At 33.6% G+C, this 22,073-nt stretch overlaps 1 protein-coding gene across 12 annotated transcripts in view; it reads right to left on the bottom strand.

Annotated features, from left to right (window-relative positions):
• Positions 1-22,073, bottom strand: part of MRP (Multidrug-Resistance like Protein 1) — a 246,098-nt gene that overhangs the window by 100,693 nt on the left and 123,332 nt on the right. For 9 of the 12 annotated variants that reach the window (XM_069839443.1, XM_069839442.1, XM_069839444.1 and 6 more), the window contains exons 6-13: positions 19,970-20,089; positions 19,644-19,837; positions 17,652-17,843; positions 15,126-15,300; positions 12,589-12,757; positions 10,911-11,044; positions 9,675-9,830; positions 576-722 (exon numbers count right to left, since the gene is read on the bottom strand). In XM_069839443.1, the coding sequence (XP_069695544.1) occupies positions 576-722; positions 9,675-9,830; positions 10,911-11,044; positions 12,589-12,757; positions 15,126-15,300; positions 17,652-17,843; positions 19,644-19,837; positions 19,970-20,089 (1,287 nt within the window). Of the gene's footprint in view, positions 1-575; positions 723-792; positions 940-9,674; positions 9,831-10,910; positions 11,045-12,588; positions 12,758-15,125; positions 15,301-17,651; positions 17,844-19,643; positions 19,838-19,969; positions 20,090-22,073 lie in introns of all 12 variants that reach the window. The other 3 variants (XM_069839445.1, XM_069839446.1, XM_069839447.1) reach the window with 1 other exon arrangement.

The following is a 22,073-nucleotide window of genomic DNA, read 5'->3' as shown; positions in this document are numbered from 1 at the left end:
TCAAAGATATTATCATGACCAGCCAATGAAGCATAGATTTTGAGGTGTTCCGAATGAAACATGTGATGTCGAAATTCGTTCCAAGGCTCCTGTGACAAAAGCGGAAGGAATTTAGTATTGAAGTTGAACAAGAATTGTTCAAAATCACTGACAATGACTAAAATTTCTTAAAAAAAGGTCGTAACTGAGATCAGTCATGTGTCTACAACTAAAACAAAAGCCCAGTCTTTCCAGTTGCTTGAGTCTTCACACATGAAGATGCAGCAAAGACACAGCAATGTCAAAGTCACATGAAAGTCATGAAACATTAGACATTAACAAATGGCGGAACAACATGACCATCTAGTCAACAATGTGGCATAAGGCCACTGTTGGACACAACACAGGACAATCACAAGACAAAGGACGCATACTCAATATGTGAGTGAAAAGAGAGAGATTTCACTTGAAAGTTTTATAAATATTTATGCAATACTCCTTACACAATGAATACATTTCATTTTATCAGTGTTAAATATACAATGAATGACAAAGCAGTGCTTCTACAGGAGTTAGTATTGTGTGACCCTGCTTACCTGCACCATATTTGATATCAGCATAGGTAACATAGAGAGGGGGAAGCGTAGAATATTGAACAGCGAGAGTGAGACGAATGCTGTCTTCGAGTCGAGAACGTTGTTTGGATCCGAGAGTACAAATGATGCAAAGGAGACCAACGACACCTGATAATAGGAAAGGTAGACCAATTCACAGAACAAATTCGTATATAGTTATCATACCTGTAACACTGACCTGTATGATTGTGATGATAAGGAAAGGGAGAACGGATATTGGCATTCTAATGATATTGAACAGGGAGAGGGAGACAAACGCCTTCTCTGCATCCAGGACGTGAGTAGGGTCCACCAGAACGTACGTAGCTAGAGAGACCAATGATACCTAAACATGACATCAATAAGGAACACACATCAACAAAGTAGCACATACCAAACAAACAACAAATATACCATAAGTTAATAGATTCTCAATTATCACAAGGGTAGATTTATAAAAACTTGGAAAATAAGCAAGAAAAAAAAAAAAGGAAATTAATTTAAAATTTTACACAATGTTCAAAAATATGAATTTTTAATTTTATTTGTTAAATTTAGAGATAAATGACAAAAAAATGAAAACTTTTTTCATAAGATTTTCCATGAACATACTTTGTATATGGTGACCAAAATATGATTACCGAGAAAAGGATTTTGAGTTTGTTATATTACTTTTCTCATTGCACTACCCATGCTCTGACCTACAAGCTACTGTCAACGTACAAGTATCACCTTCACCTGTATTCAGTAATCAAAAGTTGGCAGCCATATAGCAATAGTTCTATTTAAAAAATTCCTGATCAGATTAACATGGTTTACATGAAACAATAAGAGTGGAATGGAATTAGTATTAAAAGTGTTGTGGTTTTATTTTGAATTCATTTTATATAAGTTCCAATAAGTCAAATATCAACCAATAAAAATAGGTAATATTCAGTCATATGACTTTATGTCTGACGAAATATTTCATACTCTACATTGAATCTTGTTTGTAATCGCGTAATTTTATTTGTGGTTTATGTTCATTTGAAATAAATTGCAGGACATGAAAATGGTCTGTGTTTCAAAATTAAATAATAATAATCATCATTATTATAAGTGCCATGTTAGTAGAAATTTCACCTCAACTAATATGGTTGAAACACAAATGAAATTTTTAATGTAACATACTATTTGAAGTTTGTCTACCAATTCATTATTAAGACATATTAATAAATTTTAAATCACTGTCACATTATTGACTAAATTAAGGGCATTTTTTTATCAAATATACGTAGGTATTATGTTTAAATAAGAAAGGTTACAATACTCAAGAAATTAAGTTAAAAGATCGACGCAACAGTCTATCTCTTAAACAGAGGATGATATATTGAGATTGAAAAAAATGAGAGTAACACAGTTCTGTTGTAATGGAATTTCTCTGAAAAAATAGTCCAAGGATAAAAATGTTTAAAAAGTTTATGGGTTTAGATTGTACATTCACTTTAGCAGGAATTTTTTCTCAGGTTCAAAACGACAGCAATAAAAGAGAACAACTTTCAAAAGAATTGACATAAATAACAAAATTTAACAAGAGATGATCTGGTGAAGGATAACTGAGAATCTACTGAAAATCACCCAAAACAAAATCAGATAAATTACCATGCATATTACATTTTGTTACACTCAAGCCTTTATAAAATGCACAATGACCATACTTCAAAGTCTTGAGAGGGACAGTAACAAAACACGAACATTTCTAGAAGTTCTGGAACTAAAAATTGAAAAATTAACATAAAGACCTAAACAAAAATCATATTAAGTGGGAAGCAATAAAGTAATAGACGTGTAATTTTCGTGCAAATAAGTGCATGACACCCAGAAATGAATTAACTATACTCAACGACAATATATGGCATTATAACTGGAAAGAAATGAAACTAATATACCGGTACAAATATATAGTTTTTTTTTCAGACAAACAAGCTTCAAGTATTTAACAAAAAATTACATAATATCAATGACAATTTTATAGCACTCTTTCAAATATAGTTCCAAATTATATTTAACAATAATTAAGCATCTTGTTTTGATTCATGTGTAATAAATAGTACAAGAAGTAATTCATATTTCCAATTGTGATATGAATTTTATGTTCGGTCCTTTAATTTTAAGTATTTGTAACAGTATTATTATGCAATGACATTATGAACCTGACGAAATTATAATACTTTATATTGGATTTGTATTTATATCCACAATGGATTTAAAAAAATATAAAATTAAACTGCAATGTTACACATTATTTGAGATGTTCATTTACTGTCCCAGTAATAGTTACTGTATGGTCATATCCTAAATGTTAATGATGGAAATTGGCGAAATAGAGCAATTATTTAAGCCTTTCATGTTAAATTTTCACTTAAGTTCTTATATTAAAGATTCCATAATGCTACAGATCCGAAAGTTGTTATAACTTATAAAGCTTCCATTTTGTGCACAAATATTACTTCCAAAACGGGAGACTTACACATGAGAATCAAAACACTGGAAACTTTTGTTTCACAAAATCACTACAAGGAAAGAAGAAATCCACAGGGGATACTTTCAAGTGCTAAAATCCTTCTCCTGCATGCAACAACATACAGACTATGCAATCAATTGAAAAAGTCGTGCACATTAAATTTAAAGCTCTCATAAAATATTTATGAGAGAGAGAGGGAGACAGACAGAAACAGGAAACACACTGGTAGATCTCTTCTGAAATCTTAATAAACATAACTGGCATCTACAGCACAAGCATAGTTTAAAGAAATAAAAACAATTAAAATAACAAATTACACAAAGTAAATTATGAAATTTACACAAATTAAACAAATAAATCCATATTAAGTTTCTACAATATCAGATCTTTCATGTTTTGAGATAGACAGTCTGACATAGAGCATTTAACTACTTTTAAACCATAAATATTAGGGCTGTAGAACATACGTGAAATAAAATGGAAATAAAAGTTACTTGAAGCTATTATAAAGAAATTGAGTCGTTTCATATTTAGACAGGCAATCCCATAGACAGTAATAACCTCAGAACCATTAAGCGCAAATAATTACTTATGCAAACCAGACATTCCTATTATCCATGAAAATTCATCCATATCATCATTCAGCACAAAAAAATTTTGTCATGCCACCCACTCAATAAACTTGTAACATCTCAAATTGAGGTAACTACTGTATATCATCAGACTTCTTTGCGTCAATTTCAGACTCAAATTTACTTAATCTTTTAACAATAAACAATAAAATACAGTATGTAGTCCAGCTTGTGTACAAATATGAAACTGTAAATTGAAAGTGTAATGTTTCTAATCAAATTTCTGATTTGATCAGTGTCAAAACTAATCTGATAATTATTTATTCAGTTTCTCATAAACCAACACACACCCATTATTTTCTTTTAAGTAGACTCATAAGCCATTTGTACGCACATCACCTTTTCAAGTTACAGAAAACAACATGAAAGAAGAAGCAACATCATCATCTCAGTTCCAATACTAATAAAAAAAAAAGAGAACAAACGAATCTTCTTTTATATTAACAATCTTCACATTCTAAATCATTCTTCAATACATCTTTTATTGTACTCATATGGTGAGTTATTAAATTTAATTTGGAATTCCTCTCCAATTCTTATTATAATTCATTTACAAATTATTTTGTGGTTCGAAAGCATAAAACTAAAGAATTTTCTTCATACATTTTATTTCTGCTGCTCATAATATTCTCTTTCTCATTTGCCTTCTAAATTATCCTGGCCTTGTCTCTGTATAGAAATATTGGTCTTTTCTAATTTAAATATATCGAAGCAGAAGCAATTTCCAAAAGCCAATGCATAATATATGCTATATGAAGAATTTCCTGATCTGAATTTTCCAATGGAAAAATTTAACATCTCTGTAAGGTTTAGAGACTGCAATATATTTGTGCAGTACTATTTCTCTTGTGGTCATAGTTGTTACTTTCTAAGAGATATGAGTATTTAATATAATATTTAACTTCAAGACTATAATTTGATCATACGTACACTCACTGAACAGTACACTGTACTTCATTGCTCATGAACAAACAGCATGCAAGATACAAGATAAAGGAATTTAATTCATCCACATGCACAATAACAGGACTAGATGTTGAGCACTTGAAAAATGACGATGAGATAAATTTGCTCTAACTACGTACATAAATCACAAAAAAAAAAAAAAAAAAAAAAAAAAAAAAAAAAAAAAAAAAAAAAAAATCATTCATTCATAAAAAAATTACAAAAATACAGTGCCCCAGTAAGACATGCAAAATCTGAGATGGCAACAGGACACGAATAGGTAAAATGGAATGAAGTTTAGGAAAGGAATGAAAGATGACAAAAATATGAATGAGAATTCAGAAGACAGAGTAGTAATACTAGAGGACAGGGGTTCCCAACCTGCACAAAGAATCTTGTTGGCTTTTGTTCTACAGTTATTTTACTTAATTTCAGTCACTCAATTTGTTTTTTTTTTTTAAATTAATAATCGATTAGATTTTTACAACAGCATAAAATGTAAAAGGACACATAATGAAAAATATTATACAGGATGTTTAAAAAATACGGGGCATAATTTCAGGTATGCATTTCCCACATGTAGACAATCAAAATAGTTCATTACAACATGTGTCTGGAAATGCTTCATTTCCGAGTTATGGCCTTCACAACATTGAAATTCACCGGAACGTTTTTCTTTCCGCGGGTCGTTGTCATTACAGAAGATGTTCAAAATGTCCATCTCCTGCTTGAATACAGACCTCACATCGATGTCTCATTGACCTGCGAACACGATCCCAAACTCCAGGAGTATTGCGTATGTCCTCAGAACATGCCACAATTCGATTCCGAAGGGATTCCAAATCAGGCACCGGAGACAAATAAACCAATGATTTTAAATGGCCCCACAAGTAGAGAGGGTTCAAATCAGGTGAGCGTGGAGGTCAACCAATTGGGCCACCTCTACCAATCCATCGATCAGGAAACCTTCGATCCAAGTACCTACACAACACTGAATGTAACCTTCGCCTCGGAATAAACTGTCAGAGTGCCCTCTTAATGTCTCCTTTGATAGCAACGACCTGCGGAAAGAAAAACGTTCCGGTGAATTTCAATGTTGTGAAGGCCATAACTCAGAAATAAAGCATTTCCGAACACATGTTGTAATGAACTATTTTGATTGTCTACATGTGGGAAATACATACCTGAAATTATGCCCCGTAATTTTGAAACACCCTTATGTATATATATATATATATAATTTTAGTGAAGACTTTTTATCTATAAAATATGATAAAACTCCACAACATTAAACTTGTTAAAATTCTGGACGGCTGTTTCGAAGTTGTGCTTCATCATCAGGGGTCTTACTGACCCTTATGGTCTTGTACTTTGGTTGCACTGTCTTGTTTGGATGGGGGTATATCGGCATAGTGGTAGGGATGCCACTGTATTGTTTATTGTGATATTGAAGAGAGTGTGATTTAAATTTTAACTTTGTATTGTTAGTGTTTTCTTTTATGTTTGCATATTTCGTATTGTTCCAGTTCATTTAATTGTTCACTTTTGGGTGCTACAGTATGTGTAATATTTTCATGTCTGTTTCTATGTTATTGTAATTATTATGGTAAGATCACTAATGATGAAGCACAACTGCTTCGAAATGGCTGCCCACCTTACCTTTTATAACTATTTTAACACTTTGAAGTTTTAAACTTTTCTCATATTTTATATCAATATGTGCTATAAAATGAAACAATCAAATAATGACTTTTTATTGGTCTAATATATTTACCATGGTGACAACAGGCTGGGAAACACTGCTGCAGGACTTATGCACTTAGTTACAATTTTATATATACAAGATAAACCGTAAGTAATGTTATCAATTTAAGGGGGTTATTCTTTGAGATATTTCAAACAAAAAAGTTTAATACAATTTTACTAGTTTCTGCTTCCTTTTTGAGATAAAAATTGATTTATATGAAACATTTCATAGCGTATCTTGGGAAAGTCATTGATTTAATTTACAATATGCTGTCAGTTTAAGAGAACAGAATATTATTATGATAATAAATTATTGAAAGAATTTTAGCTTTACCCTTTAAATGGGAAAAAATTTGATCTGAACAAACATAGCATTATAAGATTCCTTTGCAGAGCGAAAAGTTGCATTTGTTTGGATAAAATTTCTGGACATTTAAAGGACAAACTAAAATTCTTTCGATCATTTATTATCGTAAAACAATGGTCTCTTAAACTGACTGAGCATATTAGAAATTAAATCAATGGTTTTCCCAAAACATGCTATGAAATGTTTGACATGAAACAATTTTTATCTCCAAAAGGAAGCAAAAACGAGCAAAAGTGTATTAAACTTTTTTTGTTTGAAATATCTCAAAGAATAACCCCTTAAAATTAAATGACATTACTTATGGTTCACCCTGTATATTTAAACTATGGCTTTGTATATACAAGCTGAAAAAAATAAATTTAAAAACTTTCTATTAACACTAACAGATACATGTGAACTTCGTATTTTAGGTTTGATAGTTGCAATAACTTAATACAATTAAACCAGTGATTGAATGATTACAATAACAAGACTTGAGACCCAACATGAGGATCCCTCTGCATGTGGATCTTAATTGGAACCAGTGTACTTTTTATATGTTGATGAAGATAGTGATGAAATGAACCCTAGGAGCAATCATCTAAAAATGTTCCAGAATTTGCCTTTGAGTGGGTTGAGCAAGGTGTATAGGAAATACCTCTTCCAATAAGAATTTCAATTGAGAATTTCGCAATCAGATGTACTGACCACTACTTCGTAGCGTTTACCAAATCAGTCGTGAAGATTCTTTCGAAAATAATTCGAATATCTATTACAGAAACATGATAAACACCTTCGTTATCATTACTTGAAGATCGATCTGTTACACTAAAAATAATTAAATATGTATATAGTAATGTCACAAAATCCTGTTACCTTCAAAACATGTTATCTTTTATAACATATGAATTTATGTATTCATCAGTAAACTTTAATTAACCTTATGAATTTCGATGAATTAATACAATTTTGAATGCATGATATGAGCTGGAACAATATTTAAATATTTTCAGCAATTTAAAATAAATTCCAATGTCTTCTGTTATTAAAATAAATTTCAAATTTAAAATCTAAAGATCAATATAATGGATTGAACTCAAAACATGGTAAACTGGATAGCATAGTAATTTAAAATAAGGATTTTTTTATTTTTTATTTTATTGGGTTATTTTACGATGCTGTATCAACATATAGGTTATTTAGCGTCTGAATGAAATGAAGGTGATAATGGCAGTGAAATGAGTCCGGGATCCAGCACCGAAAGTTACCCAGCATTTGCTCGTATTGGGTTGAGGGAAAACCCCGGAAAAAACCTCAACCAGGTAACTTGCCCCGACCGAGATTCGAACCCGGCCACCTGGTTTCGCGGCCAGATGCGCTGACCGTTACTCCACAGGTGTGGACTTTAAGGAGCAAATATGCGTTCCTGCAATATAAAACACTTGTTGAAGTGAAATTACAAAGAATGTAACTATTATTAGGCCATCTCAAAAGTTTTTCTCTAACATTTCATATGGATTTCATCGTCGCAGTTCAGACACAATCCCAATCTCAAACTAGTGGAGATGTTGACAGATTATGCTTTCGAAAAGTCACCACTACTGGCGAGTGGCTGCTCTTCCAGTTTGATGGATACAGCCTCATTCTCTATAATAGGTGTTCTTCCTGAATGAGGTTAATCTCCAAAGCTTAGATCTCCATAACTGAATCACTTAAATCAGTTTGATGCCGTCCTACTACTGACCACCCCTTCACATATTTTTCCAGCTGCTGATTTTACAATCACGCTTTCTTCCCAAAAGAAACAGATGCACTCAACTTGCAATTATTGTCATCGCAAAACTCCAATGAGAAACCAAAGACAATAGACATTAAATACTACAGTTAAATGCTTCTTCAAATGTGTTTCAAACACTGCCTGCTGGATCGCATCCTAAGGCTGCGTAAACTACCTGCTCAATCAAAGTTATTTTGCCGCTAGGTGGAAGGTAATGCACACTGCTTAACATCTCTAAAATACACGCATATACTGATAACGTTAATAGCAGTGTGCACTATCTACCCCCTAGCGGATACTCACACATAAGTGTTGATTGAGCAGGCAGTGTAAGCAGCCATAGGATGCAATCCAATGGGCAGTGGTCTCAAAACACACACAAACTGCCTAGCAACTCAAAGACAAAAGAGTAAAACATTTATAAGGAAAGACTTTTGAGATGACCTAGTATTTTCAAAATCAGAACTTAAACATTATTAACTATACTACAACATATGCAAAATATTCAGATAATTTGATGACAAAAAAGGTATTTCCACCTGAAAAATTAATAATTCTGCAAAAGATTTCATGTTAAAATTCATTAGTTCTTATTAATAATCTGTAATATTAGTAATGTTACAATGAACTCCTGCTGAATTGCAATCATGTTAACAGAAGATTTCTCTTCAAACCACAAAAAAATGTACTGTCAGATTTAAAATACTTTAATATTAACAATTCGAGTGGGGTACAGTTTATCTATCTGAACTAGTGAGTCATATGGATCTGCATGGAATGAGCAAGTGACCCGAGTTATTGTTTTTAAAACAATGAACCATGTGATAAAGGAATGACTATTATTACCCAATCATTTTGTTTGTGGAATGGCAGTCGCTTCTAATTACGAACAGATAACAGAAGGGTCAAATTTAACATTAATGAAATGTCGAGTATTCTATAGCATAATTACGTAAGTGCAAGAAAATACAAATCCCATCAATGATTTTTTTAGGATATAAACCTACAACTTGTAAATTATACAAAATAAATACAACAGTACGAAATAATAAATATTTCAATTAAGAAAATATATATTTTACGTATATTTGGTTACATCAACCTCCCAGTCCATTTACTGTAGACTACTTACCAAAAATGGCGCACATGACCAAATAAATGCTGTGCCTGCGTTGAGATATGCTGCTTGCTTAAGTACTGCAATTTCTTTGTCTCGTATTTTTAGAATCTGTTGTTCAAATGATGGTTCCCATGCATACAACTTCAAAACCTTAATACCACTCAAAACCTAGAATAAAAACATTAGTATACTCTTCAGAATATCAATTAATTTATAATATTACCTTAATGAAACCCTTGCTATTTCCTGTATCTTTCATTCCAAGTACAAATTAAATGTTTCCAGACTACTGAAACTTCAAACTTAATTTTCTAATTAACCGTGCATTTAATCACAAAACATAATATAGGTTTTCTATTCATTTAACTGTACCCTATCATCCATTGAACCATTTACATTATGGATCAGCAGTATTAGTTTGTGAATTATCGAAAAAAAAAAAAATGTTATGTTTTATTTAACAACGCTCACAACTGCAGAGGTTATATCAGCGTCGCCGGATGTGCCGGAATTTTGTCCCGCAGGAGTTCTTTTACATGCCAGTAAATTTACTGACATGAGCCTGTAGCATTTGAGCACACTTAAATGCCATCGACCTGGCCCGGGATCGAACCCGCAACCTTGGGCATAGAAGGCCAGCACTATACCAACTCGCCAACCAGGTCGACTGAATTATCGATCTCAGTTCATTATTTGCAGCCACCTGACCTATTTAAAAAATGTGTGCGGCATTGCCATGTCTAGTTTTTCTCCATAGTGTGTAAAACTAGAAATATTCTAATTGTCACTACCATTAAGTAAGGTCCAGCAACAACGAGGCATAGCAAGAGAGCTGATGAAGAACTAAGTAGCAGTTAAAGCACAGCACAGTTCCGATTTCAAAGACTTGAATAAGAATAGTGACAAGATAACAAAAATCATTTATATGCTGATTGTCCATAATGAAAACGAGACTACTATATGTATACCCTGTGAATTCCCAGATATCACACCACAAGATGGTTACTTATGCGGCACTGTGAAGTACCATGCCTACCACAATTCAGAGCTGAAAAGGAAAATCAGAGATGTGTCGCATTCAATTTCATGTAACACAAATGTGGGAATGTTTCTAAATCTCTAACATCAATATGAAAAATGTGTGGAGTTAAATGGTGTACACCTAGAATATGTTTTGACTAAATTTCGGTATATTTTATTTCCAGGTATAATGTATTACGAAATTATTAACATAATGAAAGAACTGACCTCATTCATAAGTTTTACTCTTTCATCCTTGCTTTTCATTTGCCGAATTTGTAATGTCTTAACTCGATTGGCAACAACTCCATTAACAGGTATGAGAATTATCATTACTGCCAATCCAGCAAGAACAGATGGACCTGGAAACAATAAAATAGGAAAAAAATCAAGACATTGCATATTTCATACTTCAAACAGCAATAGAATTACGTCATTGTTGGTGGTTGGACAGTTACCATCCTCGCCACTGGATCCAATGTTGTATGCTCAAAGCTGACTAAAGATCACGACTTTATGAGAGAGAGTAAAAAATAAATCCTAACATGACTTCCTCAGAAGCATAGGAAACCAGGGATCTGACAACATTTACCATATTTACTTGTGTATATTGTAAAGAGAAAGAGCCAGCAATGTGGTACACTGCCTTGCTCAGGAAGCAGACGAGGTGAGTCCATTACAATGATAGCCAAGTCAAGAAGACAGCTATTTCATTCACTTAATTAATATACACTTCATCTTCAGTTCTCCATTACTGGTATAGGTATTATGCCATAAAACTCGAGAATACCGCGTTTTGGGACAATAAATTCTGAATTCCACATATGAAGAAGACCTTTCACTTAGGAATCAGAAGTGTTTTGATGAACTTCGAAATTCTACAACAGATGATGTTTTTAGTGCCCTCTTTTAGTGGTAAAACATGCACGTATCCCAATAGTGAATACGAACTGTATAATTACGTGATTCAGATGAGAAGAGTATGTATGCAAAGATGGCATTTTGACCTTGGGGGTGGAGAGAACTAAGAAGTCAGATTAATTATGTTGTTGTTGTTGATCAATGCTAAGGATCTTAGATTTCTTCCATTCTCCTGCAAGCATCCCAATAGTATTTGATGAGCTGTGATGGTAAATCAGCATCTATTTTCTTTATTGCTTTGCATTGTAGCAAATGTTTTTATCCATGATGGAGTTATGATTTCTACAGAGGGTGTGCACTGTGGATGCTGGCAGATAATAATTCGATGTTGATGAGAGGCGAGTAAGTCATGTCCGGTTGTTAAGCGAAATATAGCAACAGCCTTTTTTCATGGTAAATCTGGAATGTTATTACTGTCTAGCAGAATATTCCAAGGTTTGCCTTCGCTTTTCTTCAGAAATTCCAGTTTACAAAAGGCTGGACTATGTGTTTGATACTGACTTTTGAGGCATGAAAAGAGATTGTATTATTTTGAGTTTGTCTGATGTTTGTTCCTTTTTCGGCCAGGAAGTCATTACCTACTCATTACCTACTATTTCACAGTGTGAGGGTATCCATTGAAAAACTACCTCTTTACGAAGCTCTTGTAGCATTTTAAGAGCAGAAACTCATCGTTTTCTGGAAGATTTGATGTTAGTGTGTAAAGTAGATTGCTTCCTCGTGGTGCACCCTGGATAATGCTAAATTATCTACACTTAATAGGTAAATGGGACGTCCTGAAGTTAAGATTAATTTAGTATTATTCCAACGATTTTCGAACCCATGCCCAAGTACAGCTTGAAACACGAGTCCCACTTGCTACACACCTACATCAAATAGTGGTGATATTTATTTCCTCAATGATTTGCATTACCCTAGTTCCATAAAACACGGTTTGCTTCAAACTTAGTATGAGACATAGCAACAGCCTTCAGAATTCACTTACCAAGAGTGTCCCATAAGAAGTACAATGCAAGAGCAATTTGTAGTGGTGCTGACCAGATCATGTTAAGATATGCTGTGAGATCCATGAATCTTTGAGCATCTACAGACATGAGATTTACAATCTCACCCACTGTGGATTCCTTTCTTGCTGTGCCTGACATACGTAGTGCCTAAACAAAACAACAACAAAATTAACAAACAACTTCAAAATGTACATTCAAGTAGATTATATAGTAAAACACAGTACATTCAAGAAATCCTTCTGTAGCTCCATTAGTAACTCAGGAGAAAATTAGCACTCCCACATTAGTTCCTCCGCAGTGCTTGTGTAACTCACTAGGCACGAGAAGTCAAGTGGCAGCACTTGCCACTAAGCATATGACGGACTGGGGGTGTGAGGCTGTCAAACTGGAATGAATGTATGATCATGAGTTAAGCTGAAGAATCTGTCTGTCTTGATTCCACATTTAAATCTTCGCAAATTCTATTTGTGGAAGAAACTGAAAGACAGAAGGCTAAATCAAACAGTTTCGACCTCTTTCTTTTAGTTTTCTTCACGTTGGGATTTGTGCCCAGAAGAAGTTACCAGCTTTAAATCTAATGTACGAAAAAGAAATGTTAAGCAAATGGTAACGTCACAGAGTTAAGACCTTATAATACATATTTTTTTTAACCAATGTCACCAGGTTGTCTTTTCGACATTTCTGATCTTCTCTCCTGGCAGTGGCTTAGGTGTAACCCACTTCTGAGCTTGGGGCACCTGGAAGATGGAGTTACATTACCCCAATGATATGACAGGATGATTATGATTATGTGGCACCAGGAGGGGTCTTAAATCTAAACTAACCTAAATTCCAGACCATGGACGAATACAGGAATAATCCCCTGTACTCTAACGGAGAATCGAACCCGGGACCTCATGAACTATAGCCAGAAGCTCTGATCACTAGACCATAAGGCTGGTCGACTTTATAATATTCAAAGTACATTATTTACTCATGTAATGTCCCCCCAAGATTTTTAGGGCATATTTTTTAGAATTCCTCACGTAATTCCTCTTTTACATTAAAAAATGGACGCACCTTTTCATTTCAAGAGTGCCTTTCGTGAAGATTAATGTATCCAGCTGTTTGCTGACAACATAAAGTCCACTATAGTTCACTGTAGTCTTTTCATTTCTTGTTTTTCATGAGAAATGAGGGGTATTTTGATCGGTTTCGTGAAGATAGTAAGTATCGTAAAAATACGCATCCATATCTTAGTTATTGTCTATCCCTTCCACAGTGAAAAATGACGATGATCCTTTTCACAATTGGAAAAATGATTTAAATTTATTCTTTGGTTAAATAATAATAATAATAATAATAATAATAATAATAATAATAATAATAATAATAATAATAATTTATTTAATCTGACAGGATTAAGGCCATAAGGCCTTCTCTTCCATCCTACCAGATAGCACATATAAATACAAAAAAGAAATACAAACATTGAAGTAGTGGACTATAAAATACATGTACGTTTTTATTTTACGTAATTAATAAGATAATTTCCATATGATTATTTTACACGTGATTGATCTGAGGTAAGTTAGGAAAACAATCAAGCTACTACCAGAACTGACACACAACAGAACAAAGAAAAGCCACGCAACTGACCAAAATTACTCAAAATGTATGTGTATATATAGTTATTTAGTATCAAACATTAAATTTGGTTTGTACATGAATTGTTAGATGTTATTTCTGGTCAATTTATTCCCGATATTTTGCATTCACTGCATACTTTCCTTCTTCTCGACATTTCACATCTTAAGTTTTAAAGAAAAAGGGCGGGGGGGAATTACACGATTAAATATAGTACTTTTAAAACAGTTCAATGTACTTCTTAAGGGTAATTTTGCGAGTCAAATACCGACAAACAAGAGAAAGTAGAACCGGATATACATAGAAATATCAATGCAATTTGCTCCCACATACTGGCAAGATGAATAATAATAATAATTAATAAATTACACAAGATTGCTTTGCAATATAGACTTAATGGTCGATGACACCACTGAAGGTCCATCTGCTAGAGTGCTCTAATGACTAGAATGCTGGATTTATAATCCTGTGGGCCCAGGTTCGATCTCTGGTTTAACCTCGATTTATAACTTATGTTGGGCAGTCCCGTGGTCCAGATAACACAGGGATTTTCTCTGGGAGCTCCAGTTCTACTACAGCATTCCAACAAATCTCCATCACCTTATCTCATTGCGGGTGTAGCATAGACCTGTCTCCTAAAGCACATTCTGAGTAAAGAATCTGTATGTATGTTAATAACTGGTCTACACAACTAACTTCATACTTCATATGGGTGAATGACAAACAGTCCAGTCAAGTACCAGTCATGTCATTGGGGAGGGGGGGGGGGACAAAAAACACAACAAAAACCATTAAAGGTCCAAGAGAAGATTAGGGAAGGAATTAAGAACATGTGAATAAATAGACCTAAAACCGATGGTGGTGATAATATAAAATAGAATTCACTCACCTTTCGATAAATAGCAGATATAAGTGCAGTTCTAATACGAAGACCAACCAAGAACATTCGATTAAAATATTGGGATAAAAATAACGTTTGTATACAAGCAGTCAGCAACATAAGAATGGCATAGAAATAGCCTTTCCATGTTTCTTCTTTACCTTCAACAAAGGATATCAATAACCTGAAACATAAATTTAGAGGTTACAGAACTGAATGACAAACAACAGGGAAACCAACATTTAATGGTAAAATAAAAGCAATAAAGCACAATAATCTTCTGAATACACATAAATGTCTTCATTCTCACTGACACAAAGGCAACAATAGACGCATTCATATCTTCACTTCTTTCCCTTCCAAACAAAGTCTTGAAAGGACTTCGTTCACTGACATAAATTCTACAACTTTGGCTATGTTTACACCCGAGAACCTCGGATCTATTTGCAAACATAGTAACCAACTGATTACTTATAACATTCATAGAGAATCACAAGTCTGACCCACACTCACAGAGCTCAATTCCGAGGTATTTTGAACTCTTTGCAAGTTTTCATTCTGCAAAGGAATTTTAAAACTTGATGCACTCTAACAACTCTGAAAAGATTACTACCTGGAGAGATGCAGCTCACGTAATGCGAGAGATGGACGAGACAACGAGAAATGTAAACATAACACACACAATTACTTTTACGGGAAATTTGATTTCTTGTTTGTAAGTTTACTGGTTACTACTATAAAAATTAATGTTGGAGGGAAATATTTTTAATTGGCTGAAGAAATTGCTTGTAGTGCGACAAAGAGAGATTTTTTAATCATTAATTAGATCTACGTAACCCCTGATTACATATATAATAGATTGATCATCCCCATGTTAAAAATGGTAACATTGGGAAGAGAACAACCACCAGGATCGCCACTGTCTATTGGGAACAACCACTAGATGGAAGTAAAATTGCTCCATGCAATTCAAATGAGAACTATAATGTGACTTATTATGAAGTAGCTAGATGGCAGCATAGTGAAATTGATCAAAGTTGTTGACGTCAAAGCCTATAAGGCTGAGCAATCTGCTATATGTGATCTGTGGTATAACGTAAAACAAGCTTTCTTTATTGTCTGTGTTAATCAAATATTTAATTAAAATTAAATCAAAGAAATTAAATTATATTTTTAATTTAGTTCCTTTAACGTAAAATAAGCATATCATACTTTTCCTTTTCTTTAGAGTTTTAAATGTTTTAAAATTTGGTTTTTATAAGGTGAAATAAGCATCAATATTGTTTACATTCTCTAGAATATTCAACTGAAATGGCTTATTGTCTGAATTCTCTGAACTTTAATTAAAATTAGATTGTAGGGTTTATTTTATATTTTCCAAGATTTATTTAATGTGAAATGAGCAGTGATCATTCTCCGCTCTCTAATATAATTTAAACACAAAAATTAAATGGTATATCACCTATATTTTTCTCTTACGGATTTAAAAAACAATTTATGTGGCAATGACCTTCCACTTCTCTGCTCATAACAAGCCAGGTGAAGGGGTTGTTCAGAGCAACACAAGACATATACATTTGCATTTGTAAATTTTCGTTTGTGTTGTTAATTTAATAATCTGATTGGCTATGTACTGTATATTTTTAGTAGAGCCATCGATGTAGCTAAGTCACCAGACTCGCTGGCCTGCTGATCCGGAGCTGTGCTTGGGCTTGGGTAGGATATCCGTTTGGTCTCATTGATTGGTTTCTTCCGAGGTTTTCCCCAGCCGTGGGACTGATGCTGGATGATCTATGGTAAGTTCTCAGCCTCAATTCATTTCACCCCCTTTGGTCTGATTACCTGGTTGGGTTTTTTCCAAGGTTTTCCCCAACCATAAGGCAAATGCCAGGTAATCTTTTGACGAATCCTCGGGCCTCACCTCATCACACTACATCTCGCCAAAATATTGCAAAAAATTGTAGAAAATGGCAAAATTGTAAAAATCGTAAAAATTGTAATTGCAATCTTGTAAAATTTTGACTTGTTCCACATCTTAAAGCTTCATTACTAATTTAAGATCTATGGAATATAATAAATGAAATGAAATTAAATTACACAGTACTGCACATTTTTCTATAGATCTATTCAAAACACAGCAAAATGGTATTTGACTTTTTTGTTGCTCTTTACTAAAGGAAACATCCACCAGAATTAATGACATTACTTATGGTTCACCCTGTATATATTCATATATGAAATTCTGAATTTCAATTTTTTATTTTCTATTAAGTCAAACTGTAATTATATACTAATAGAACTTAGTTCTTTTTCAACTGCCTTTCTCATGAAAACGTATACTAATTCTGTCACGTGATCCCAAGACAAACAACTTATAAAAGTCCAATCCCTATATAAAAAAAATATATACACGAATTTCCATTTGTCACTCGGAATGAAATAATCAACAGATAAGATTTTTATGTAATTAAACATCTAAAGATATTAGCATACATTTAAACATCTATTCTGTATCAGTAACCAAATCATACTCACCTCAATATTTGAGGACTGGAAAACATCAAAACATCTTGTATCAATTTAAGAAGAGAACCAAAAATAAAGGTAGGACCAAATGCTTTGCATATTGCTGGAAGAATTGATGCTTGGTATTTTTTTCGTTGTCTTCCACCAGAAATGTCCACATTTCCTGATGTTTTTCTGAATGTCGCTTTAGGACTTGGAACACTGAAATAAAGGAAAATTATTTTAACATAATGTAAATTAGTTATCAATAGCAATTTGTTCTCAGTTCCAAACAATGTAGTGACATTAACTTACCCAAAGTTCTCCCAGAACATCCTTCGTTAGCCAAATAAATAAATAAAAAAAACAATTTAAAGGCACGGAAATGACTCTGTTCTTTACTACATACATATACATACATACATACACCTTATGATGGGGAGTCAGAAAGCATAGTTCCTAAAGCTGAAAGTTTCACCTAGCTACTTTCTGTCTCAAAGTTAATAGAAGTTAATAGAAGATTTTAACTTCTTTCTTATGCTTTCAAAACATATACGTTTCTTTAAAGCTTTTTAATTTTAATTATATAAGTTATCTCAAAATTTTATTATTATTGGGTGGAAAAAGACCTTTAGGGAGACCGAGACGTAGATGGGAAGGTAATATTAAAATCGATTTGAGAGAGGTGGGATATGATGATAGAGAATGGATTAATCTTGCTCAGGATAGGGACCAATGGCGGGCTTATGTGAGGGCGGCAATGAACCTCCAGGTTCCTTGAAAGCCAGTAAGTAACATTTTGCCATTAATCCTTCATTGAAGGGTTTAAGGAACAACCTGGACAAATACCCAATGTTCCATCCCTAACTTCCCGTGGTGCAGCTGTTGGTAAGCATAATTTTACAAGCTGAACTAAAGGGAGGGGCTATTCATCAATTAGCACTGGTCAGCTTGATGAGTTAATGACTGAATTTGGTATAATTTTCCTCTATTCAATACCTAATTCCCTCCTTACCCTTTCCTATCCAATCCTCTGACTGAACTCTTACTTTCTTCGACCCCAACGGCATTAGAGCATTCTAATTTTCTGTTCCTAGTGCTGACCTGCTATGGCACTAAAATCGTCCTCCAGTAGCATAAGGAGAGAAAGCTGGTGATCAACAAGATTTCCCAACTAGGTCCAATGGACCCGTCGACCAACAGCAGGTGTGGTCCTCCAGACATTCTGGGGGTTGTGTGTGAATGAAGTAGCCACCAAAACGTTAAAATATGGTGTTCACTTAAATCAGCTACAACTTGCCATTTTCAACTCAAACCAAGAAATGGATTCGGAACACCTCAAAATCTGTGCTTCAGTGGCTGACCATGATAATATCTTTGAAAAATATTGGAGTGCAAGAGGTCAAATGACTTTATTGTCAAACGCCTGGCATAAGAAAACAACTTTCTGTCTCAATAAATTTAGTTCAAAAAGAAACAAATGCTTTTACACTGCAATAAACAATGCCTAATGACACTGTAAAAGTTATAAAAGTTGTTGCCTAAGCCAGGTGTCACCAACTATTCATGAATGCCGTGCAAATTTAATAATATGAAGTGATTCAATGCATCAGCCTTATTTTTTATAAGGAACACTGAAACTTCTTTTTTAATGAATCTCAAGGGAATTACTTATTTCTTCCTTACGAGGATTTCTCTTAAAAAAGGACTTTTGCTTAATATAAACAAGGAAGAGCTAAGGTCAGAAATTAAAACATCCTTACATCATTAACTACAGTATGTTCACATATCCTTAATAGCCATTAAATTCACTATTAGCACACACACATTAATAATGAACTATCGCAAACACACATTATGATACTTTCACAAAATCAAGTTAACATATTGTTTATGTAATGTAATGATTTCATGAAGCAATTAAGTCAGAGATAATGAGTAGAGTGGACAATTCCTTTTCCTCCTCACTATGATGGATAGTTACATATTTCTAAATTATCCACACAAACAAAAACCACTTACTTTGTTGTTTTACGAAGTGTTTTCTCCCAGTACTTGTCAAAGGCTGGAACAACTTCACTTGCTGTATCTTCAGGATTCATGTTCCACAGATCTTTTGTTTCAAGAGGTTTACGAAAACCTTTCCATGCAAGTGGATCAAACCACGCAAAAAATAATCTGGACAGAAAAGATGCACCTTGTTCTGGACATGGCCTCTGGAATATGAAAAGGGATGTTTACTATTAATATAAGAAGCTTTCAACATTCAACATCAAAATACGCAAAATTATTCTTATTTAAATTTACCAGTCACAACGTGTTCTGAAGTCTTTCACTTAAACACTTACTTCAACAGATGGGTACTCTGAAAATCGAGGTGGAGCATCTGCGAAACAGTTGAGTATAAGTACGGCAAGGACCACAGGATAATACACCATGAAACTGGCGAAACGGAAAATACTGTCCTGCTGTAAAATACAAACAAAACATTACGATGTAAGTAAACTGCTTGCTTAACAATCTCTCCAGATACGAGGGTCGTATTGAAAGTCATGAGCAAATCATTCTTATAAATCTTAATAAAATATATATTATCTGCTGTTATTTGTTAATACTTAGAAATAACATCATAATAAACAATTAAAATCCTCTAAATCAACTACATGAATGGAATACATCAAATCTGATGACACTCAATTTAAGCAAAAGTAACTACCAAATATTTTCACTTGGTAAAAAAGAAAGAGAATTCAATATCCAATACAATGGCCAACACCTTCCTAGGACTTATGAATCCAAATATCTTGGAGTTATTTTCGATAGTAAGTTAACATGGAGCAACCATTTGAAATACATTTCTGAAAAAACTCGTAAAAGATTCTCCCTTCTAAAAAGACTAGCAGGAAAGAAATGGGGATGCTCTAGGAATACTTTGAACACTACATACAAAATGTTTATACAGCCTGTGCTGACATACTGCAGAGAAATTTTACTTACTTCACCTTTCATAAACGAAATAGAATACGTTCAAAACCAAGCTCTCAGACTCATTACTGGTGGAATCAAAACAACTCCAATAGATTCTATGAGATTCCTCACTAATATTAACAGCATCAAAATGACAATAGAAGAAAAAGCACTGATTCAATATGAAAAACTTATTAGATTACCAGGAAACAATTGGCATTCATACAGTCCTCTCTGTAGATTGAAAACTCAAAAAAGTTTCATATCCATTGTTCAAGAATTAAAACAGAAAATCAATATCCTGAATTTAAAGAAAACCTACAAATTAAACCAAACTCTTTAACTCTATTAAATATGGAATATAATCTAAATTTAACAGAAGAAATACTAAAATCAGAAGTAAACACTGAAATACTAAAACAATTGTCTTTAGAGACAATTAATATTAGATACCCTCCACAAAACTGGCTTCATTTATACACTGACGGATCCTTGACCTCCAGAGAACAAGGTGCCGGTGCAGGTCTTACGTGCTGTCTCTTCTCACTTTACAGATCTCTTGGGTATGGAACAACAAGTTTTGATGGAGAAATCATTGCAATAAGTGAAAGTCTCAGGAATCTTCTATGCCACATCAGTAAATTTAAAAATTTATATTGTCAGACTCCAAAGCAGCTATTCTATCAATAGTCTCTAAACACACACCTTCATCTCAAACAGCAGAAATAACTAAAATGCTCTCTCAATTAATATCACTCAATAAAAGAATTGTATTTCAATGGATACCATCCCATTGTGCAATCCTGGGAAACGAGAATGCGGATGCTTTAGCAAAGAAGGGCAGCACTGCTACTTACAGACCTGTTACTAAATCTATGTATTACTCTGTGAAAAGATTTATTAAATCTACATACTTAGACTTCAACAAACAAAATTTGATAACACAATCCCAAGGGAAAAAATGGTACTCTCTGCATCAAAATCCACAGTTAATTCCCGATTTACCACGAAAATCGTCTGTAGCTGCATTTAGATTGGCAACAGGCCATGATTGTTTGGCCAAACACCTGCATAGAATTGGAATATATCAGTCCCCTAACTGTCCATTGTGCAACTCAAACCAAGAAATGGATTCAGAACACCTCAAAATCTGTGCTTCAGTGGCTGGTCATGATAATATCTTTGAAAAATATTGGAGTGCAAGAGGTCAAATGACTTTATTGTCAAACGCCTGGCACTGGAAAACAATAACAACAACAATTAAAATCAAGTGTTTTGTGGTATGAAGAGCAGAAGAAAAAAAGAAGAACTGACAGTGCCTTGTTTTTATTTGTATGTTCTAACATACAAGAGCAATCAATAAGTTTCTGAACTGTCCTGAAAGTAGGCAACACACAGGGCATAGGAAATGGAGAAGTTATCCACAACCAGGGAAACACCTGGAATCTATATTAAATGCATTACTTGAAAGACAGAGAAGAAGAC

This window comes from Periplaneta americana, chromosome 11 (assembly GCF_040183065.1).
Source record: "Periplaneta americana isolate PAMFEO1 chromosome 11, P.americana_PAMFEO1_priV1, whole genome shotgun sequence".
NCBI classification, from domain to species: Eukaryota; Metazoa; Arthropoda; class Insecta; order Blattodea; family Blattidae; genus Periplaneta; species Periplaneta americana.
This window is presented reverse-complemented; position numbering and strand designations above follow the sequence as displayed.